The sequence below is a fragment of the Diabrotica virgifera genome, chromosome 8 (assembly GCF_917563875.1).
Source record: "Diabrotica virgifera virgifera chromosome 8, PGI_DIABVI_V3a".
In the NCBI taxonomy this organism is placed as follows: Eukaryota; Metazoa; Arthropoda; class Insecta; order Coleoptera; family Chrysomelidae; genus Diabrotica; species Diabrotica virgifera.
In genome coordinates, this window is record NC_065450.1 from 189,633,756 (window position 1) to 189,659,542 (window position 25,787).

General features: G+C 33.1%; 1 protein-coding gene across 1 annotated transcript in view; it reads right to left on the bottom strand.

The window, feature by feature from the left end:
• The window catches only part of LOC126890323 (jerky protein-like), a 62,159-nt gene extending 36,778 nt beyond the window's left edge, over window positions 1-25,381 (bottom strand). Inside the window, exon 1 of the mRNA XM_050659187.1 lies at window positions 25,329-25,381. Coding sequence (XP_050515144.1) covers window positions 25,329-25,381 — 53 coding nt within the window. The remainder of the gene's footprint in view (window positions 1-25,328) is intronic.
• Between the last annotated feature and the right edge of the window lie 406 nt (window positions 25,382-25,787).

The window sequence follows — 25,787 nt, forward strand, 5'->3', positions numbered from 1 at the left end:
GCCCAGAAGTTTAGAATACAATAGAATATATTTATTTAACTATTTTTTGCACATTTTGCCTTGATTTCATATTACGAGGGTAGTAAGTTTACTTACACTAAACTTTTATTTGGTTTGTCCTCAAACAATAAAATAGAATAGGGTACTTTTTAGTAGCCCAGAAAATCTTTATTTTGAGCTGCTCCTATTTCGCAGAGTTACTTAGAGTAGCCCGGAAGTTTAGAATAGAATATAATATATTTAACTACTTTTTGCACATTCTACCTTGTGTTTTATCATCTACCTTGATATTACAAAGTTAGTAAGTGTAGTTACAATAAATTTTGTTTGGTTTTGTCAAAATATTAAACAAAGATACAAAATCAGCAGCTTTGTTAAGTCATCTCTACTACAAAGCCACAAAAAAAACCACTGTTTATCCAAAAACTGTACCACAAAGCCAAGCTGCTGTTTCCACACAGCATCCATCAAGAGTTCCTTCAGAATGTAGCAACTTTAATCAGCAGCGTTTAAACTTCAATCCAACTTTGAGCAGACCAAGATTTGGACAAAGTCAGTACTCAAATCACCCTCAACTAGCATCGAGTACAAACAATCGAACAGACAGCAGTACCAAAACCAAATGAAAAAAAAACAGGATATCGTACTAAAGGTAAATAAAAAATAAATAGGGCAATATGGATAACTGTATTAAAATCGGGAAAGAGATTACTTCAGACAAGAAAGTTTTAAGTTGGGCTAGCTTTAATATTTTATTTAAAACAACGCCATCTGAAGAGAGAGCACCAAAAGTTCTCATCGACCCAAACTGGTAGTATGACTTATAAAAAAAAAATTACTTGAAAAGGGAACCATTTCTCCTTCTTCACATACAGAAGGACAATTCCTTTCTTTGTATTTTTTGTGACCAAAAAGGACGGACATCATAGATTTTGTTTTGAATTTAAAACAATTAAATTGCTTTATAGAAGCCACATATTTTAAGCTGGAAAACGATAAGAGGTCAGTCCTCAAGCTCATTTTTAAGGGTTGTTTTATGGCAAAAATAGATTTAAAAGTTGTCTATTTTGCTATTCCTGTTCATGAAAATTCTAAAAAATATTTAAAATTTGAGTACAGAACTTTTCTATATCATTTATACTGTTTAACGTTTGGTTTGAATAATATCTCGGCTTTTATATTTACAAAAACTTTAAAACCAGCCCTAAATAATCTAATGACAGATGGCGTTACTTTTGTCAATTTTTTAGATGACCCTTTACTAATTTCAAAGTCATATTTAAAATGTAAAGAAAATATTGTTTTAACATTTTCTATGTTTTTCCGCTTTGGATTTACTATAAATAAAAAAAAAAGAAAGAAAAGTATACTTTCACCCACACAAAATATAACTTTTCTTGGTTTTACGTTTGATTCGAACCTGATATATTTTGCACCTGTTGACAAAAAAAAAATATATCTAATAGTATTCAGACCATCAAAAATTAAAGTACATGTAAAATAAGATCATTTGCAGCCTTAATCGGTCAGTTTGTAACAATTCGTCCTTTTATGGAAGTTAAATATGGAAAATTATACTTAAAAACAAAAATCAAAAAGAAAAGTAGCGTGCTCTTTCTAAAACTGATAGCTATAACACTAAAATCACCATACCTAAATACTTAAAAACGATTACAATTGGTGGTTCAATAACATACCATTTAGTGAGAAAAATATAAAATAATCCAATTATTATGTACTTGAAATATTTTGCGATGCATATCCTTTAGCATGGCGGGTATGCTGTATTGATAACAAAACTCATGGTTTTTGGAGTCATGAACAACAACAACTACATATAAATGTACTTGAGTTACTAGCAGCACATAATGGCTAAAAATCCTTTTTCAAAATATAGGAATTGTAACATTTTTCTAGGAATAAATAACGCAACAGCTGTGTCTTGCATTAACAAGATGGGGAGTGTACAATACTCAACATTTGCAGATAAGTTTAATAACTCTCTGAAAATAGGAATTTAAAAATATTTGCATTTTATATCAATAAAAAAAAATATGCTTTGGCTGACTCGGAATCAAGATCTTTAAAAATAGAAACAGAGTAGGTATTCTTTAAGTGATAATTGTGTTACTATAATTTTTGAGCAGCTTCTTATTCCAGAAACCGATATGTTTGCCACATATCCTAAAAAAAAATATGCAAGGTATGTAATTTGGAACCCTGGCCCCGGATCAGAGAAAGTCAATGCCTTCACTCTAGATTGGCATGGATTTAAATTTTACACTTTTCAGCCTTGGTACACAACCTTTGACCACCACGCCTTACACAACCAAAAAGATAATTTTGGACCTGATAAAAATTTAATCTAGAACTCTTTTTGGGCTTTTATATCCAGGACATTCTTTGGGTTTCCATATTCTTGTCAGGCAAGCTTTTTAAGAAAAGGCATTCCTGAAGATTCCATCCCATCTATTAAAAAAATTCACTAAATTTGTATGATACAGTTTTCAAGAGATGGTGGAGGTATAGTATAAAAATAATGACCAATTTTCTTATGAATTATCAAATTTTAATTTTATTAAATCTATCGTAGAACAGTTTTATAATTATAGCTCTATAAACATTTACAGAGCTGCAATTGGTGTTGGTAAAGGATATCCTAGAAAATTAAAAAAAAATTTAATTTTTTTTTATAAATGTATATAACCTCAAACCTTAATTACCCAAATATCAATTAACTTGGGACCCTCTACCAGTATTACTTTATTTAGAAACATTATTTCGTCTCACAAGCCTTTCCCTGAAAGAACTTACTTACAAACTTGTAATGTTGATATTGCACTTACTTCAGCTCAGAGGTTGCAAATCCTGTACCTAATAAAAATTCAGAATATTTTCATGGATCAAGATAAAATTGAGATTTTGATATAAGATAGGATAAAGACGTCCCAAAATAATAATAATAATAATAAAAAATAAACAAATATCAACCTATTTAAAAAAAGCATAGTTGAGTGTTTAGAGATTCCTGAAACATTTGTCCTCAATCAGAAGACAATTTGTTTATAACTAAAAAAAAAAGTGACGTATAAAGCAGCATCTACCCAGGCGTTGAGTAGATGGATATAAGATTTTTTTAAATTAAAAATATAGACACTAATATTTTTAAAGTGTATAGAATTAGAAGCGGGAATTAGAACTGGATTATAGAAGATAATATTAGAGAGACGGCGAGAAGGACACAAAATTCTCAAGTATTCAATGTTTTTTATAATAAACCTCTAGCAAAAGATTACGGACTCTTTGCAAAACGGTATTGTCTGGTGAGTCCATGTAATTGTATGCTTCTTGGTTGGTTTATTTTTGTTATGCATTTTGTAATTATATTACATGTTTATGTTACTAATATTAGTAAAAACATTAATTTTCTTATTATTTTTATTTGTACCTAAAGGTACATATCTCATATAATTAAAGTACCTATAAACATTAATCTTAATTAATAATTGTTCTAATATGTTAGGTATATATATATTTTGTGTAAAGTTCCTAAAAAAAAATTGCTAAGTACTCATTTTTGGATTGCAATGTACTTTTGTTTATTTATCGCACAATATTGTTTAATCTTTCAACAGCCTACCATAAGTACAAATGTTCGAAATGTATTGTGAAGGACAATTAATTGATTGGTTGACTTACCTGTTAAGGAGGGACAATCATAATTGTCCTATCTTACATTTCGAACATTTGTACGCTCCCCCCCATTGATTCTTTTGAACCCACCCATGTCTTGTGCGATAAAAATAAAATAAAAAAACAGTGATGCGCGGACGTCACTTGTTAAGAAGCTTGATAATCTTCTTTTTCTTCTTCTGCTTCTTTAAACTGTGATCAGCGGCCCGAAAATACCACTACCATAAGTACAAATGTTCGAAATGTAAGATAGGACAATTATGATTGTCCCTCCTTAACAGGTAAGTCAACCAATCAATTAATTATACAACTCTTCCAAGTATAATTGTTACATAATAACTTTTTAATCAAATTTTACAAAATTTCAAATACATTTATTAATTTACATAAAGTACCCCGACAACTATGGCCATTTGTACAATAACACTAACATTAGATACATAATAAAAATAACTAAAACAAATAATATGTAGGTATATAACTCTAACTAATGTTTTTTTTTGCATGGGCTGTCGCCACTCAGCCAGTCACAACAAGTATATTTTAAAATCTAAATACATTTCAAAAATATAAAACAAAACAAAAATAAGAAAGATAAGGAAACGTTACCGTAAAGGTGGTTGTTAATATTACAATTATTATATTCAGGAGTTAAGGTAGGAATAAGACAGGGTCACTTGCTTCTTCTCGTCTAGAGACCCTTCAAGAAATTTCGTTTAGACATAACTAGACTAGGTCGCGGATTGGAGGTAAGTACATATGGGAAAAAACAAAGGTAAATAATCATTTGTGGATAATGCTTAAAGGTTGATTTTACTTTTACAAATAAATTCCATTAAACAGTCATATATTTTTTTCCTATTTAGAGAAAGTAGGTAACAAAAATTATAAGGTGGAAATATATTATATTTTAATAAATTTTCAATTAGTTTATAAGTTTGTTGAGTATACTTTGAGCACTCAAAAAATATATGATTTAAGTCTCCCTCTTTTTGACGGTCTAGACATAGATTTGAAGATAAAATGTTAATTTTCGCCAAATGAAAAGGATAACAGGCGTGACCAAATTTTATTCTAATAATGGAAGTAATATATCTGCGGGGAACGGAATAATTTTTAAACCAGTACTCAGTAGGCACTTTAGGTTGAATCATCGCATATTGAGAGGAACTATGTTTGCTAGATTCGTTCCATGTTCATCTTCATTGTTCGTTAACTTCATTTTTAACAATTGCACATATATCTGGATTAGAAGGTATATGTCCGGTTAACGATCCATGTGTGATGGCTTTTGTTGCTAATAAATCAACATGTTCATTACAGGTGATACCTATGTGTGCTTTAACCCATAGGAAATGCACTTCTCTTCGTTTTTTATAGATTTCATAAAGTATTTTTTTAATTTGGAAGATATAGTTGTTTAAATTATGACTTGGAAATATTATTGTCTGAATAGCTGTCAGTAAGGAAAGTGAATCAGAAACAATTACTGTAGACTTATTTTCTGTATTCATAAAATATAATAAAGCTTCATAAATTGCAATTGCTTCAGCGCTGAATACTGAGAAAGCATTATTTATTTTATACATTTTTTCTGTATTGTTTGATGGGACATAAAAGGCACATCCAGTGCCAAACGTTGACTTCGACGCATCTGTGTAGATAATTATAGACTCCGAAAAAACGTCCAAGATACTTCTTAAGATGTTATGACTGATAGCTGCATTTTCATGATAACTTGGCTTAATTACTTTTACCAAATGTAATAATGAAGGTAAATCTTCAAAGTCTAAGATTTCGTCTGGATTTGAATCAAAGTTTGACATACTGCGAAAAGCTTCACAAAGTGGAGGTGAATTTTTATGTATCCAATATTTATTCGTCAAATCAGCTTCATTCAATTTGCTTATTTTTATATGAAGGGAAGGATCTGTATGTTGTAATTTCATAATAAATTTTTTACTTAGATATTCTCTTCTATATTTCAGTGGCATCTCTAAAGCTTCGACATGTAACGCATTAATTGGAGTTGATTTCATAGCACCTAAACAAATCCTCAGAACTGAATTTTGTGTTACGTCGATTCTGCTTAGGGCCCGATCAGATGCAGAGCCATACAGTACACAACCATAATCTATGATTGATCGTATATAAGCTTTGTAGAAAAGTAATGATGTTTCAACATCTGCTCCCCACCACGTTTTTGAAATTGCTTTTAAAAAATTTATTCCTTGATTACATTTGTTTAGCATAAACTCAATATGTGATTTCCATGTTAGTTTTCGGTCAAGTATCATCCCCAAATATTTGATAGAAGTTTGGAAACTATACTCATGATTGCTTAATTGTAATTTATCAATATTTGGTAAGTTGTGTCGTGTGAAAATGCAAACACTAGATTTGTTTGTGGAAATTTCAAATCCATTTTGTTGGAACCAATTGTTTGACAAGTTGTGCATTTTAATCTAATGTTTGTATAAAATTATCATATTTTTTGAAAAAGAGTATACAAGAAAATCGTCAGCATATTGTATAATCTTCAAAGTGCAGTTTTCAATTTGGCTATTATGTAGATCAGCAGTGTACAAATTAAACAACAAAGGGCTCAATACTGATCCTTGGGGCAGTCCCAAGTTGTATCGTGGACCTATGAGACTACTGTTATGTGCTCTGAGATATATCTTTCTACATGAGTAAAAATTATATATTGTTCCTGCTAGTTGGGCTGGTATTTGGAAATTTTTGACTAATTTTTCAACTAAAATATCTAGACAGACTCTATCATATGCACCCTCTATATCCATACATATTGCAGGTAAATAATTGTTGTCTGTAAATGTATTTTGTATATCTACCACTAACGTTGAAAGGGCGTCTAGAGTACTTCTTCCTTTTCTGTACCCAAATTGAAGGTTCGGAAGTAATTTCTTTTTTTCTAACGACCATTCCAATCTCTGTTTTATCATTCGTTCGACTGTTTTTAGAAGGCATGACATAAGAGATATAGGTTTATATGATTGTGCCACGTTGCGATTTTTACCTGGTTTCAGTATTGGTATTATAATGACATCTTGAACTTGAGGAACTAAACTCCCATTTTTGACCATCTCATTGAATATTTCCAACAGCAAAAGTTTAGCTATTTTTGGAAGGTGTTGTATCATGGGATATTTAATATTATCCAAACCTGGACTTGAGTTATTCCGATTTTTAAGAGCATATTCTAATTCTGTAATGTTGAACGGTTCTAGCAAAAAATGGTTTTCTTCATTTGAAGCATAGCTGTAGCTTTTTAGTAATTGGACTGATGGAGGAGCAACTTGATCAAAAACTTCGTCGACTAATGTATCATTAAGATATGTTGGATTAGTAATTGGTTTTCTATTGATCTTTCTAGCTTGATTCCATAATGCTGAGGAAGGAGTGTTTTTGTTTAAGTTTGAGACAAAGTTTTTCAAACTTTCTTTAGCTATTTCCTTTAATTTTTTTTTACTTTTAGCCATGCTCTCTTGGCATTTTAAGTAATTTTCAAAGTTACGGTTTTGCTTATAATTTGAATGGGCTTCTTTTCTTTCCTTGATAATGTTATCACAATTTGTGAGAGTGTGTGTGTGGTGTTCACCACGGCGGAGAATTTCTGATTTTGTTTTTATAAGCTTTATATTGTGGAATTGATAGTTGAGCTGCATAATTTATACAATCAATTAAAAAATTATATTTGTCCGACGTATTTTCCATTTGGTAATAATTATTGAAAAATTGCTCTGCTGAAATTTCGTACATGGACCAATTAGCCTTTCTTGTATTCCATTTACTTTTAGGAATAATTTCTTCAGGTAAATGAATGTCGGTAATTTCCATATAGATCATAAAATGATTCGATCCCAAGGTGTCTGTATGTATAGACCAATTAATTTTATTGACTAGATCAGCTGTAACGAAAGTAACATCAATAGCTGATTTATTTTGATCTGGTTTAGTTAAAATGGTAGGTTCTCCATTATTAATTACTGTATAATTTAAGTCATCTGCAGTTTTAATAAGTTGTATTCCAGTTGCATCATTATAATTAGATCCCCAAATCGTATGATGCGCATTGAAATCTCCACCTATAACTACTGAACCAGTCACCTGTGAAAATATATTTGCCCAATCACATACTGTACTTTTACATTTAGGAGGTTTGTATATAGATAATATATTGAGTTCAATATTTTTAAAGTTTGTTTTGATGCCACAAACTTCAATATCAGAATTAAAGGTATAATTTAGTTTTAGTTCACTGAAGGTTACTGTGTTACGGATAAGAATCGCAACGCCACCAAACCGGTCTTCCTTCCTATCTCTTCTTATTAATTTATAACCATTAAAACTGTAATGAGAATCTTTTTTAAACCATGTTTCGCTAATTAGTAAAATATCAATTTTTTTATTGTTTACGTATTGCATTAAACTGTTTCTGTTTGACATAATAGATCTAGCATTCCATTGACCAATTTTTAAAATATCTTGTACAGCCATTAGAAGCTATTATTGTTTACAGTATTTAAAACCTGTTCTAATTCATTAATTATAGTCTTGTCGTCTAACGTTTTTATATCTTCAATTGAACGAATATATTCCAAGAGGTTCATTATAAAATTTGTTATAGTTTTTGTCAACTGATTTTTATTTTCAACTTTGTTATAATTGGGTTTATGTGAATTAGCCGGTAAAGGCTGGGCAGGTCCAAATGTAAAGGGAAAGATAGGTTTATGAATAGGAGATTGTATGATAGGAGAGTTTGGTTTCCTTTTCTTTCCTACAGATGCATGTGAATTATTGTTCAATTGAGAAGATATTAGAGGGCGCGCTTTATTGGTCTGTGGGCCTAGCTGAGTGGAGACAGAATTTTTATTAATTTTTGGGAGCGAAGGAAATTTTTGTTCATTATTTTCAAGCAAAGAAAAGTAATTTTGATTCATAACACCAGAAAATGATTGTTCACACAAATATTTTGCCTCTAAAAAAGTAGTCTTTTGTTCGATCATTATACTTTTAATCTTTTTTTGTTTTTCATAAAAGGGACACTTTTTTGATATTGTAACATGCTCATTACTTTTACAATGTATACAATACATAGCTTTATCGCAAGTATGATTAGTAGTTTTAGTTTGCCCACATTGAATACAATATTCCTGGGAACTTTTACATTGCTTTGACACATGACCAAATTTCAAACATCGCTAACATTGAACGACCCTACCAATAAATTTTTCTACCGGAAAATAAACTCTATTAAAACCTATATAGTTGGGTAGAATATTACCCTCAAAGGTGACAACTATAGTTTTTTATCTACGTATTCAACTGTTTCCTCTTTTTGGATTCTACGCTTTGTTCTATAAATATTTAAAACTTTGGAAGTAGATTCAATGTTTTCCATAAGATAATTAATGTCAAATTGGGTGTCTACATCTCTTATAAGCCGTTTAACTTCCAACAAGTGATTTGGAATGTAAGCTCTTAAATTTTGAGCGTCTAATAACTTATTTTTGACAAGATTATTAGCTTCTAAACGTGATGACAGCAAAACTTTTATACGATTACGTCCAATGCTTTTAATCTCTTTAATATTTATAAGTTTCAAGGTCTTAAATAGTAGGTGACCTATCGCCATAGGGTGCAATCTAGAAAGACCAGTTTCATTCCCAATTTTTTCAATATAAACCCAAATATTATCTAAATTGTACTTATCTGGGATTAAGTTGAAATATTTAATATCCTTTTGTTTTTCTATCGGCAAAGTAGCACTAGGTTGAAAACTATTATTTTCCATTACACTATCTTCATTATTCACTACGTCTTTCGTCTGAGAGGACGTCCCTAATGAACTTTGTTCCCCCATAATGGGGGAACCAATTTAATTTGTTTATTAGAAAATTCACTGGACTATAAAATGATATTTTTATCGAGTATTAAATTTTTAACGAGTTTTTAATAATTCAACAAAAATTGATAAATCCGGTTCTCTATGTAAACGATAGCCTGCGATCGATTCGAAGGTACGAATAAGACTGCTAACTAATGTTTATTATATTAAATCTTGTTGTAGAGCTGAGCGGTTTTTAAAAACAATATATTAGAGTTTTCATGATATCTGTAGAGTTGTTGAGCATTCCTTTAACAGTAGGTTTCATATCCAGTGAAGTAAACAGGTTGGTAAATGAATTACAGTCGGTGAGGATGTGTTTCACAGCCAGATAAACAATGCCATGGAGGCAAGTTGGACGAGTATCTGAGTACATGTGGAGAAAATATGAGTAAGTTTGGTGTGGTTAATTCGGAGTCTTCTAATAATCGATGATTATTTTCTCGCTAGAAGGTCCATAGAAAAATGTCCAATAAAAAATAGTTGGAGTTCATGTAGAGTTATTTTATTCAGTAGCCATAAGTTTTGCCAGGCATCATTTAATGGCTTTTTGAAAACGAGTTTGAGATCGCTAACTAGTTGTATTGTGGTTATTCCAGTATCGTGGTTCATTATGTATATATACATACCAGGTGGGTATCAAGACTAATCACTCCGAGAGGTAGAGTTTTTTTAAATATCATAGAGTCAAATAATATGGATTATTCACCAACCGGCGAACCAACATACTGGCCCTCGGACAGAAATAAAATCCCCGATTTGGTCGATTTTGCTGTAGTTAAGGACATCCCTAGGTCTAATATAAAAGCCACATCATGCTACGAATTATTTTCTGATCACTCGCCTATACTATTCACAGTTGGAACCCAGGTACTTATTAAAGAAATATCCCCCTCACTTCATAACAGATGCACACACTGGCCAAAATTCAGATCTATCCTAGAGAACAAGGTGTCTCTAGACATTCCACTAAAAACCAAAGAGGACCTTTTTCTTGCTGTGGAACAACTAACTACAAATATCCAATCAGCTGCCTGGCAAGCAACACCAACAATACAAAATAAATGCATAATAAATGACTGCCCACAAGTGGTCAAAGAAAAAATTTTACTAAAGAGAAGATTGAGGAAAAGATGGCAACAGACCAGAGATCCTGCTGATAAGCGTAGATTCAATAGTGCATCAAGGGAATTTAAAAAGCTCTTCGAAGATCTCAAAAACCAATCACTTCAGTACTACTTGGATAATTTAGATTCCAGTAAAGATACCGATTATTCGCTATGGAAAGCCACGAGAAAACTGAAACAACCCCAGAAACCGTCACCTCCAATTAGAAAATCGGACAGAGAATGGGCTCGTAGTGCGCAAGAGAAAGCAAGTTGTTTTGCAGAGTATTCCTCCGAAGTATTTACTCCCAATCAAGTGAATTCACCTGTGGAAGTAGACGTATTCTCATTTCTTCAAAGTCCATATCAAATGAGTTTGCCTATTCCGAAATTTAAATCGTACGAAGTCATCTTAGCTATTAATAATTTAAACGATAGAAAATCTCCAGGGTACGATCTGATCAGTGGAAAAGTGTTGAAAGAATTACCTGTCAAATGCATAAAACTTATAACTTTTATATTCTATGCCATAGTAAACTTAGGTTACTTTCCTGATCAATGGAAAGTATCTCAGATAATAGCCATCCTAAAACCGGAAAACCTCAAGAAGAAACTACATCGTACAGGCCAATCAGCCTCTTGCCAATCACGTCTAAAGTTTTCGAAAAACTATTAGTAAAAAAACTCGAACCCTGGATCAAAAATCTAATTCCAGACCACCAGTTTGGATTTCGATCCCATCACTCAACAATCCAACAGGTTCACAGAGTGGTAAAACATATAAATGCTGATTTTGAGGCCAAAAGGTACTATTCAGCGGCATTTCTTGACGTTAGGCAGGCATTTGACAAGGTATGGCATGAAGGCCCCCTATACAAGCTAAAAAGGACATTACCGCACAGCTTTTACATTCTTCTTGAGTCATATTTGTCAAGTAGGTGTTACTTTATTAAATACCAAGATGAAATTTCCCAACTCTATTCTATCAAAGCTGGCGTACCACAGGGTAGCGTGCTGGGACCTAACTTGTGTCTCTTGTTTACAGCAGATATACCTCCAACCCTTCAGGAACCACTAGAGGAGAGACCACCTACAGAAGAAATGATGCTAGGAACATTTGCCGACGATACTGCAATCCTAGCCTCACACACAGACCCTATTTATCTTTCGCATCTCCTTCAAGCGTATCTAGACAGAGTACAAGTTTGGTTTTTGGAATGGAAAATTAAAGTCAATGAAAGAAAATCTATTCATGTTACATTTGCAACACGAAGAGGAACTTGTCCTCCTGTAACTTTAAACAATCACCAATTACCATCGGCCAACGAGGTAAAATATCTTGGTATTCATTTGGACAGAAGTCTCACATGGAGGAAACATATCTGGACCAAGAGAAAGCAACTAGGTCTCCAATTCAGAAATATGTATTGGTTAATGGGCCGTTCATCAAGACTATCTCTGGATAATAAATTGCTGCTCTATAAGGCAATACTTATGCCAATCTGGACAGATGGGTTGGAACTATGGGGAACAGCCAGTCACTCCAACATCGAAATCATCCAACGCTTCCAATCAGCAACCCTCAGAACCATCACTAGTGCACCTTGGTACATCAACAACAGAATTATTCATCGAGACCTTAAAACTGATATGGTACAAGAAGTCATCACAAAACGTAGCGCTGCATACATTGCCAAGTTGGAGGATCATGAAAACCAGTTTGCACTTAACCTCCTAGACAATTCCCAAGAACAGCGTAGGTTAAAGAGGTTCAAACCATTGGACTTACGATTTAGAGTAAACTTTTAAACTAATTAGTTAGTAGTTATGAAATGTAATTATTTTGTACACAACTTTATAAAAATTGTACTTTGATTTTGCCAGTGGGTAAAATCTTTCTTGTCCTTAGTCAATGTAATTACTTTTGTTTATTGTTCACACTCAACAGGTTGCAAAATACTTTTAAATAAAAAAAAAACTGAAAATAGATTTTCGTGGTCGGTATAACATCATTATAAGGGTTGGTGCCGCTCGCCAACTAGTTTCCATTACAGATTTTTGTTAAGACCACAATGTTCAACATTTAAATAAGTTTTTGGAAAAGCTCTATAAATTTCGTTAAATAAATTTTCCCAGTAAGCTCAAATTTAGTTCGGCTTTGTCTCTTTTTTTTTATTCTACTTCCCACATGAAACCAGAAATTCAAACTTTTACTGAAAAGCTATCCGGTAATTCTTCGAAAGTCAACGTTAATCCAATCACAAAACTTTTCATTCCAATGAGTTGCAATTTTAACGATTTTCTACAGGATTGAAAAGCTGAAAACTACCAGACATTGGCATTGTGTTATGGGAAAGATACACGGAATTTATATTATCGTCGACTGCATTATATTTCAAAGATCACGAAGGATTTCTACTTCGGTTAATGCAATCTGGAGATCACCACAAAACTTTACACAAAACCGCTATATATCTTTTATAGAAAAAGTCGGACAACAACAAAGGGACATAATTTGGTAGAAACGTTCTTTTATTGCTGAAACGGAAAAGGATTTTATTACTTTTATTTGAAAAAATATAAAAGTATAACAGTAATTTCAACGTTTTTCCCAGATGGATAATTGATTGAAAATATATTTGTTATTAACCAGGCGAATTATACAACTCTTTCAAGTGTAATTGTTACATAATAATAATAACTTTTTAATCAAATTTTACAAAATTTCAAATAAATTCATTCATTTGTACAATAAAGTACCCATTTGTACAATAACTCTAACATTAGATACATAATAAATCACGAAAACAAAAAAAAAGAATGTGTGTGTACTTTGTACGCACGTAAGAAGTTATACTTCTATTATTATGATTTCAACGAAATTAATATACTTAACAGGTTATTTGTATTTTATTTAAATATTAAACTAACTTTGTTTACCTACCACTTTTAAAAATTTTCTATTAAAACCGTATCAAAAATATAAAAAAAATATGAATCGTCCGGGATTTGAACCCGGGACCTCTTGATCTCCTGTCACACGCTCTACCACTGCGCTATCTCCCTTTTGCTTTCACAGGTTACAAGATTTCTCATAAGTACTGACAAATTTAATACAAAAATACTTTAAATAATATACTTACTATTATTATAAAATATCTTATTCCCGAGGAAGACAAATCCAAAGACACAAAAATTATAATAAATAATACATTTACTAAAAACACTAATATATTCTTTTCACTCCTTTTCTTGCACTGATATATTTATACATAACTTCATAAGATTCAGCAACTAAACGCCATACTGTCTGTGTGCGCATGCGCGTAGAATTAGGAAATTTTACTCTCAATCGCGCCTAAAGAAGTATAACTTCAATAATAATTATATAACTCTAACTAAGCCGATTCCACCTCTACACGGAGAAACTGGAATCGTATATACAGACGAAGACAAAGCAGAAGTCATGAAAGATACACGAGAAAAATTTCCATCGAAGGGAAGATCTACAGTTCACCGAAGAAGTCGAAAATAGTGCAGGAAGAATAAGAAGAAGAAAAGGCAGAGTAGGCCTTGAACACACCACCCCAGAAGAAATAAGAAATATAATCAAAAGGGCTAAGGCGAAATAAGCACCTGGCCCAGACAACATCACAAATAGGGCAATCAAAAACTTACCGACCAAATTAATAGTGTACATCACAAATATCATCAACGCAGTACTGAGACTAAGATATTTTCCAGATAGATGAAAAGAAGCACACGTAATAATAATTGGAAAACCGGGGAAAAACGGGAGCTTTCCTCAAAACTACAGACCAATAAACCTTCTATCATCGCTAAGCAAAATAGCTGAAAGAGTAATACTCAAAAGACTTCAAGAGGAAACCGAAAGGCTAGGAATACTCCCCGAAGCGCAATTCGGATTTAAATCAGAACATTCTTGCGAACTCCAAGTACTAAGACTGACAGAATACATCACTAAAGGCTTCAACGAGAAAATGTACACAGCAGCTGCATTTCTCGACATCAGTAAGGCATTTGACAGAGTCTGGCACGAAGGATTAATCTACAACATGAACGATTATGGGTATAGAGGGGCGATGACATGTCTTCTGGCTTCATACTTGGCCAGCAGGAGGTTCAGAGTTCGGATAGGGGATACCCTGTCCGAGGTCGGAACCCCTGAGGCGGATGTGCCGCAGGGAGCCGTGCTGTCGCCATACTTATACACCATATACACTACAGACACACCTAAAAGTAACAGAACGATCCTAAGTCTATATGCAGATGACACTGCTATAGCAGCATGCAGCAGAAACCCAGACCTGGCCGCAAGACAGGTACAAGGGGAACTAAACCGACTATTACGATGGTGCATAAAATGGAAGATTGCACTAAACCCGGATAAAACTCAGGCCGTCATGTTCCGTAAAAGATGGGGTACACCGAACACAGAATTAAGCATGGACAATAACCAAATAGAATGGGAAAATGAAGCCAAATATCTAGGCGTAACGCTAGACAGGAAACTAACATTAACACAACACATAAAGCTAACGGTAAATAAAGCAAAAGTGTTAAGGAAGCAATTTGCCCCAATAATTGGAAGGAAAAGCAAGTTAAACATCAAAACAAAATTTAGAACAGCCAATAGCATAATCCTGCCCACCCTAACATACGCATCAGCAGCCTGGGCACATACGTGCAAGTCGAACAGGAAGAAATTACAAGTCAGCCAAAACCATATAATCAGAGAAGCCCTAAACGTGCCCAAATATGTGCCACTGCGGTACATATACCGGGACACAAACCAGAAGAAATCCTAAGGACCATGGACGAAAAAGCGTATAACATCTTCACCAGTATAAGAAATCACCCCAACAGGTGGCTAAGGGAACTAACGGATTATGACGAAAACGTTAGAACGGTACATAGACGGCCTAAACAGCAATTACTGGGATATAGACAAGTTCCAGCAGAAGAAGATGATGTCGGAGATAGTTACAGAGTAGTCAAACCCCACCGAGCAATAAAGGTAGAAAAAAAAAGATCATGCTCTGGGGCCCAATCGCTGTTAGATCATTGGACGCCAGATCGTGCTCACCAAAAAAACACATAAAATTATACTAACCCGCAAAAAAATCTATAAAACCAACAAAAAGACCCTTTATTGTTGCAATCACGTTAATATTATATATACCTTGAAAATTAGTGAACACTGGCCGTACCCACTCAGCTCACACTCAATATTAATGGAACAAGGGACCCGTCAGGTCACCTCGTACAAGCCACTTAGGCTTCAGGCCCTTAAGGCAGGTCGAATGAGAGACCTAGTCGTCGCGAAACTCTGAGCATCGAGGTCATGAGCGTTGGCCATGGGCTCGATGGCCAGACCCATCGGGTGCCCAGCTGCCGAGGAGAACAAAATTATATTTTGCCAATTCGGCAGCTGAGTGACCGAGCTTACCACACGGCTCCTCGCGGAGGGATACCAACCTAGGTTGGTGTCTCTCCGAGGGGAGACACACTCTTAGGGACTTCAGTCCAAAATCATGTCAATACCAAAGTAGAAGCAGTAATGTAAATAGGGAGAAAAGCTATAAAGCTACCCCTACAGTGAGGTGGCCTAACCACAACCGTGCTAAAAGGAGGGTGTTTCTTTTTCCCAAATCACCCAACGTAAAGATCATAAGCCTCCCGCGTATGTCACACGTTGGGGGGGGGGTGGAGGAAAAACCTGGGGGTCAGATAGGTACCGATCCAAAATGATTTACTCTTTTGGAGCGTGACCGGTTTGATCTTCGGACATGTGGGTCCCGCTGACTAGCAGCGGTACACACATGTTCCTAGGGGGTTGGGATGATCAGCGAGTAACTCTAACTAATGTCTATTATATTAAATCTTGTTTTAGAGATGAGCGGTTCTTAAAAACAATATAGTTTTCATAATCTCTGTAGAGTTGTTGAGATGTTGAGTATTCCTTTAACAGTAGGTTTCATATACAGTGAAGTAAACAGGTTGGTGAATGAATTACAGTCGGTAAGGATGTGTTTCACAGTCAGATAAACATTGCAATGGAGGCAAGTTGGACGAGTTTCTAAGGACATGTGGAGAAAATATGAGTAAGTTTGGTGTGATTAATGCGGGATCGTCTAATAATCGATGATTCTTTTCTCGTTAGAAGGTCCATAGAGAAATGACCAATAAAAAATAGTTGGAGTTCATGTAGAGTTATTTTATTCAGTAGCCATAAGTTTTGCCAGGCATTATTTAATGGCTTTTTGAAAACGAGTTTGAGATCGCTAACTAGTTTAATTATGGTTATTCCAGTATTGTGGTTGGTAGCTTCTTTGGCAAAATGACCTGCTGTTTCATTATAGTCGGTTCGCTGAACTCAGACACAACTGGCTAATGATTTTAGTAAGTAATTTTGCCAATTTAGTAAAATTGGCAAAAAAATAATTACTAAATAGTTAATAATTATTTACTAAATAGTTAGTAATTTTGCCAATATTGGCAAAATTGACAAAAAACAAAAACGAGTTTAGCGAACCGACTATACCAGTAATTCCCGTATGAGAAAGTAGCCATATGAGAGAGACAATTATGTACATATTGAGTAGAGAGATTTTGTTAGATATCATGAATTTTTTGTGCCAATGGGTAGTCAGTGAAAATTGTATTAGGTACATTCCATGTCAAATCACTCAGGCAAAAAATTTTGGATCTCCGATTTGTCTGAAAATTGGTATATAGCTTCTGCGGGACGTAAAAATAAGATATTTAAGGTCAAAAGATCTTCTTCTTCTTTTTTTCTCAAAATGTTATTTTATGCGATTTTACAGTGATTTGGTGTCTATTTAAACAAATTTGCATTTTCTCTCGTAAAGCATCAATGAAAAACATAATATTTTAATAGAAAGGACTCAAAAATGTCATTATATGGCATCATAACAAGTTATTTTGAATCAAAACAAGTTTTTGGATCAAATTTTATAGTGTAAAAAACGTTAAAATACCGTTTTTACATTTTCCTCCATTCCCAAAATACATCATCATCGATTTGGATAAAAATTTGCTCACAGATAGCCAAAAGATAGGAGTTTCAGTGGTTAGAAGGATTTGAATTATATTGTAATACCAAAAAAGTTACATGCAGTAATATCAGACTCAAAAGTATATATTAGTCCAGTCGGGATAACATTTGACCTTGAATGCCGAGCTGCCCAAAATTTAATTTTTTTGATCTTTAGGGAAGTCAATAGTAGCCTAAATTTAAAATCACCAATGAATTCCTCCGTTACGTTAGCCGCCATCTTGATTTTAAAGGAGAACCTGTTTTGCTCAATTTATCCGCCATTTTTAACTTTTCGACAAAAATGGTAGGAACTGAAATTGTTCCAAATAAACCGTATTTACAATTATTACAATTTTTTTTAACAATTTTTGTCGTGAGGTCGATATTTTCGAGTTAATTTTACTTAGAGTAGACGCCTACATTTTTGACTATAATATTGCATGTAACTTTTTTGGTATTGTAATATAATTCAAATCCTTCTCAACACTTAAAGACCTATGTTTTGTCTATCTGTGGGCAAATTTTCAGCCAAATCGATTATGATGTATTTTGGAAATGGAGAACAATGTAAAAAACGGTATTTTAACGTTTTCTACACTATAAAATTTGATCAAAAGCTTGTTTTGAATCAAAGTAACTTGTTATAATGCCATATAATGACATTTTTGAGTCCCTTCTATTAAAATATTATATTTTCCATTGATACTTTACGATATAAAATGCAAATTTTTATAAATAAACACCAAATCACTGTAAAATCGCATAAAATAACATTTTTAGAAAAAAAGAAGAAGAAGATGTTTGACCTTAAATATGTTATTTTTACGTCCCGCAGAAGCTATATACCAATTTGCAGACAAATCGGAGGTCCAAAATTATTTTTTTTGCTCCAAAATTGAGTGATTTGAAATGGAATGACCCATTAATTGAATAGATAGATGAAAGGGAATCCATACAAATGTCAATATGTCTGTTTTGGTGGGAGGTGCATTAAATGCCTACAGAATACTATATAGTTCACCTGTGTAAACGCTACATGTTGAAGGTAACCGAGAAGATGAGAACATAATTAAATATGATCTTTTTGGTATAATTTCTAAAATTTCTTTCTCTACAAGACTGTTGGGAGATCCATGTTTGTTAAGGATAGCGAGGAAGATGTCTAGGCGAGGGAGATGTCTAGGCGAGGGAGATGTCTAGGCGAGGGTACAATCCATCGCAATTCTATTGTATCACACTGAATGTTATTAATTTGGAGAAGTAATAAGAGAAAAGAAAGAAAAACTATTGAGAAGGAATGGAGGAGTCACTTGTGTTTCCACTGCCACTAAGCAGTTGTTCAGTGAGTTGTAGCTTGATTTTATTTAAAAGGCGTATTATGTGATTTTTTAAAGATATTTCTTTTATTGTGGTATAGATTAGGGTGAGGTCATAACTGTGGTAAATCGACTGGCTTCAGTTAGAGGGTCGTTGGTGATAAAGGAATTTTCAATAAATGCAGTAAGTTGGGTTACGTAAAGTGAAAATTATTCTGAGATATCTTCTTATAGCTTATTAATAATAGAGGGAGGTTCCTGATTAATACTGCAAGAGTCATGATAAGCTGATATGGATTTTTTGATTTCTTTTTGGCAGATTTTTGTATAATAGTGGATGAGAACTCAGGCGGAAGCATTTATTTAGGAATTCGAGGTGGAGAAGTGGTGGGTAATAGGAGCTGAGGTGAGTCGAAGTTACTGTCATTATAACGTGGAATTTTTTCGATAATTTCTTAATTATACAACTCGGGATAGGAGGAAAGTGTAGGAATTTTTTTGGATAATAAGTTAGAAATATTCGGAAGGGTGTTACTTGTAGTTAAAATGACACAGGGTGGTTGTTCTATATCTGATGAGTTGACTGATAATGAAGAGGGGCCATTGGAAGCAACACTTTGTTGGATATTGAGACATAACTCTGCAACTCTGCAATATATTCAACTTCTATAATTTATCAATTGATATAAATATTATGTCAGTTAAGTTATCACGTTATCATGTTTGCAGAGAAAAATTATCACAGCTAGGTAATATATAAGTTATGAGCCGGAAACTTAAAACATAAGTGCATTCATCATCAGGTGATCCCCACTTAACGTAAGAAACAGGAGAAGTAAGTGTCACTCCTACATCCTGGAGTGCATTTTCAATTATTGCGTGAGGAATGGATGGGCTAACATTAGAAATAAATATTGACATACTTTTAGTATGTGAAACAAGCCTGCGTATTGGAATAACGGTTGGAGTAACTGAAATATTTTGTTGAGTACTAAGAAGACTATCAAATTGCGATGAAGAAGACAGGCAAATACATATCGCACCCTTAGTAATATAGAGGTACAATTCAAAAAACTAGTTATTTTTGAAATCGCGTTTAAAAATTCTGGTTTCCAGCATTATAGCTTTTGTTTTTAGATAACATGCATATTATTTAAGTTATAAATGTGATATTTGGCAGATTTGTTATTTGATAATTGCACTATAAAGAGCAATGAGTCCGTTTAAAACGATCTGCATTTTGACCCCCACTATAATAAAACTGTGGGTCTAAGAGACCCTGCGGACATCTACAAATGCTCTTGGCAGTGCGTCTCAAGCGTTGGAGGCGTTAAAGTGTTCGTTTATTCGCTATTCTGAAAACTATCGATGATTATGGATGCTGCTTTGTAATCCATGACAAATGGTTGATAAATATGCAATTTTTTTAGACATTCTATATTATTATTTTGTATTTTTTGGTAATTTTTGTTACTTCAGAATGTCATTTACACAATTTATGCATTATTTTTTTTTTTATAAATAATTATCATTTTTTCTGGAAAAGCATTTTTGAAAAAATCCGTTTATAGGACTATATGCACCGAGGTCAACGATAGCATTATTTTCAATGATCATTGTAAGAGTTGTTGGAGTTAAAAGAAGTGGGCAATACTGATAAAGTTGGTGCAGATATTTATATTCAGACTCCTGGGGTAAATTTGGTCGAAACTGAGGAATACAGCGATGGCTCCGACCAAGAATCTGGTGACATAAATCGTTGGCCAAGATTCATTCTGAACCAACCTTGCGATATTTTATTTGAGAATGACTTTGATGACAATGTGGAAAATAATGCCCATTTTCTATTAGTTCCTCCACATAATTTACCACGACGAAATTCTTTGAGCGAGTCTATAACACTTCCTTTATCTATAAGATTGCAAAGAAAAAAATCCATCAAAAATAAATAACCATTTTCAATTTCGTTGCAACACGAAACTACAGCCGCATCATTATTCCAGTTCAATCAGCGAGTGCAGCAAGCACTTCTACCGGTTTCGAAACTTATTAGTCTCTCATCAGAAGGCACATATGCTGCTCTCTCTGACACAACTAGGACAAACGCCGACGTAGAGTCACGGATTGCAACCAACAAAATGGCAGGGATGCCCTAGCGGCAACTGCTAGCAAAAGACTAAGTTTTTAATCTAATAGCACATAAAACAACATCCAAAAATGTTACTCTACATCCAACCAGATTGAAAACAATGGTAACCTTCTCTGGTACCACCCCCGAGGCTTCTGTAGAACATTTTTGGATATTGTTTTATGTGCTATTAGATTGAAAACTTAGTTGTGTGCTAAAAAAATCCAATGCACCATCCAAAGCTAAACGTAAAAAAGCACATAATTGGACAAACTCAAATTTGAATAATAATATAGACGTTGATTTCCAAACCATACCACCTTCCTATGAAGCTCAAAATGCTGAGTCTCCAGTAGATTTTCTCCTGTTGATCTTGTTTTCAAACAATCTTGGATAATATAGTTTTCCAAACAAATTAATTTTTGTGGCTTACAAAAAAACCAAAATTTAAATTTTTCTCTACGAGAGATCATATATTTGGTGCTATGTTACTTAGCAGATATGCAAAGTATCCCAATAAACGCATGTTTTGTAATTTTTCTGATTATTTGAGGCTAAATCGATTTGAACAACTTATAAGACATCCCCATTTCAATGGTAACAATAACATTGAACAAACCGATAATTTGTTCAAACACAGGTCAATTATCCCTTTGAATAAAAACTTTCCAACAGATGGGGGCTTAGATGAACATTTATCCATATCCATATTCTTGTTCATACAGTCCTTTTAAACGGATTTGCTTTTTGTCAAAACTCAAAAAAAATCAGCCTAGGTAATATTTTTGTTGAATTTATAATGATGTGCTTATGGATTTTTTTTGCAATTTGGATCATGCAGAAACCTTATGGGAAATGGCTCTCTGTCAAATGCTCTGAAACTTTGGGTTCTGGTAGTCCTTGATGTGTAGAACAAAAGATTCAATGGGCGCATAGCTCCAAAAAATCATGGTTTTAATATATAAGCCTCTGAAGTTATAGGTACAGTGAGGATGTTTGAGTTAAAATAAATTCATTTTCTCGAGAATAGGCGACTTTGGAGATAAATTACAAATCAGGTCGATTTTTATTTTTAAATTATAATTTTTTGGCATATATATCATACTGGTGACGTCATCCATCTGGGTGTGATGATGCAATCGATGATTTTTTTAAATAAGAATAGGGGTCATGTGATAGCTCATTTGAAAGGTTATTCAATTCTCTATTTAATAATATAAACATTAACATAATTATCTATAGATGGTGCCCAAAAATTTTTTTTGAAATAAATTTATTCAGACAAAAAGAAGAATGTATATAATTTATTCAATTCTAAATACATTTTACTGTTGTCCGAAAACAGGAAAAAATGTTTATTTGATAAATAAGTATTCTTTTTTGCTTAAATTAAATGTTCAAACTGCTAAGAGGTAGGTGGGTGGCAGCTTTCGTATTGAATTTAAGCGAAAAACAATATCTATTTATCAAATAAACATTTTTTTCCTGTTTTCGGACAACAGTAAAATGTATTTCGAATTAAATAAATTATATTCATTCTTCTTTTTGTCTGAATTAATTTAATTCAAAAAAATTTTTGGGCACTATGTATAAATAATTATGTCAATGTTTATATTATTGAATAGAGAATTGAATAACTTTTCAAATTAGCTATCACACGACCCCTATTCTTATTTAATGGGTTAGGGTCTTCCTTTTTGGGGTTCTGGTACAGTTCTGGTCCCAATTCGAGGTTATTTTTAAATTACAAAAAAGAGCAATAAGATATCTGGTTGTCCTCAGAAGAACAACACATTGTAGAAGTTACTTCAAAGATCACAGAATTTTAACCCTCCCATCCTTATATATTTTAGAAACTGTTTGCTTAATTCGTAAACATCTACATGTCTTTCCACCAAGACTTAGTCATGACTACTTCACGCGAAATTCTACCTTTGACGTCTATTTACCGACCCGTCATCTGAGTTAGTAAAGAAATCTATATTATATTCCACAAAAAAACTTTACAACCATCTCCCTCTACAACTTAAATCTGCAGCATCTTTCCCCAAATTCCGTAAACTGACAAAAGCCTACCTATCCGAAAGACCATACTATGCCGTAGAAGATATTCTTAATCAATAACTAAGAAATTACAGTACCCTTTGCACAAGTAGTATTTTTATTTTGTATTATTTTTCATCTATTACTAGGTAGACTTTACAATTTGCAATATACCGGGTGTCCACTTATATTTTCCCCCATTTTAACTGCCTATAACTTCTAAACTGCTCAAGATAGAAATATACGATTTTCACTGAAATGTTTTATTTTAGTAAAAGTTTTGTCTGAATGGATTGAATTTTTTTATATCGTTTTCAAATACGAAATAAAGTATGGCGAATTTTTGAAAAAAACTTTGTTGACTTTTTTTTTAATGGAACACCCAGTATGTTCCTTGAAAATTGAAAGAAAGGTCATTCACCTATCTAGCGATATAAAGTTTTTCAACATCGGTTGTCAAATCACTGAGTAATTAATTTTTAAAATGAGAGGTGCAACGTGGATATCACATACCTAAATAACATAACTAACCAAGTTATGTGATTTCCACATTGCATCTCTCATTTTAAAAATTAATTGCTCAGTCATTTGACAACCTATTTTAAATTTTTTTATATCGCTGGATAGATAAATGACCGTTTTTTCAAATTTTTAGGTAAATGACCATTTTTTATATCGCTTTTAAATAAAAAATGGCGGATTTAAAAAAACGTTGTTGAATTTTTTAATTAAAACACCCAGTATATTTTTTTTATCTGGAAAAAACGGTAATTTACCTATCCAGCGATATAAGAAATTTTAAAATCGCTTGCCAACTGAGTGAACAATTAATTTTGAAAATGGGAGATGCAATGTGGAAATCACATAACATAATATCATTTTGCTCAGTTATGTTATTTAGGTATGCGATATTCACGTTGCACCCGTCATTTTAAAAATTAATTACTCAGTGATTTGACAACCGATTTTAGAAAACTTTATATAGCTGGATAGGTGAATGACCTTTCTTTCAATTTACAGAAAAATATACTGGGTGCTCCATTAAAAAAAGTCAACAACGTTTTTTTCAAAAATCCGCCATTCTTTTTTCTCGTATTTGAAAGCCATATAAAAAATTCAATCCATTCAGACAAAACTTTTACTAAAATAAAACATTTCATCGAAAACCCCATATTTCTATCTTGAGCCGTTTAGAAGTTATAGGCAGTTAAATTGGGGTAAAATATAAGTGGACACCCGGTATTTAAATTTTGCAATTGATTAAATGTTTAACTTCATTATTAATTATTATTTTTTTAATCTATACTGACGATTTATGTAATTTTAGTAAATTGAATTGTTATTGTTTTGTTTTCTTGACTTTTTTTAAGCTTTGTAAATAAAATTGTGCAATTTCTCATGACAATAAAGCATATTTCTATTCTATTCTATTTTATTAAAAAAATCATCGATTGAGTCATCACGCCCAGAGGAATGACGTCACTAGTATGATATAAATGCCAAAAAATTATAATTTAAAAATAAAAATCGACTTAATTCGTAATTTATCTCCAGAACCACCCATTCTCGAGAAAATGAATTTATTCCGACACAAACGTCCTCACTGTACCTATAACTTCAGAGGCTTATATCATCTTAAAACCATGATTTTTTGAAGCTATGCGCCTATTGAGTCTTTTGTTCTACACATCAAGGACTACCAGAACCCAAATTTGCAGAGCATTTGAAGAAAGCCATTTCCCATAAGGTTTTTCGGGGTCCTTTAAACTTATTTTTCACTTTTCTTCTCTCTATGCACTAATGGGCTAAGTGGGATATATTGTATAATATATTGTATACAGATCTAAATTAAATTTAAATATGACATTCGATTTCTTAACATACTTGACAGCCCCTACTGCGTAATCCCCAACGGATATTAAATCGGACATTCGAGAAGAATGGGTCTTATACATTTTAATGTTCCCATCTACAGCACACGGCCGAACTTTTCTCCACCGCAACTTTTTTCTTCCAATACACATTATTGAAAATGTTTGCAATAACTTACCTTTTATCAGTTTCCCTCCGTGTGACACGTTCCAACACTAAAGGCGTCGCCATTATTTGAGCCAGATCCGAACTAGATTTATTGAGAGCGCTACAGAACACAAAGGAAGGAGATTAATGCACACGAGTAATTTCTCAAACCGATACACTACAAACAAGTTCCTTGGATAAAGCTTTACGAAGCTGAGAATATTCCGAGAAAATCTATTAGAAATGAAATATCTCAAAACAGAGTTAGTTACCAGTCATCTTAATGACTGTTATAGGAGGGTGGATTTAGAATATTAATAATAAAAATAATTAGAAACTATTTAGACTTTACGAATGACATTTTTTAGTTGCATTTTGTCGTTCTATTATATTCGCGGGTGGCCTTTTTTCGAAAAAAAGCTGGAATTCAATTCAAACCTACAAGCTGAGAGTTATTATCACTAGATTATAATGCCAGTATGCAGTTAAA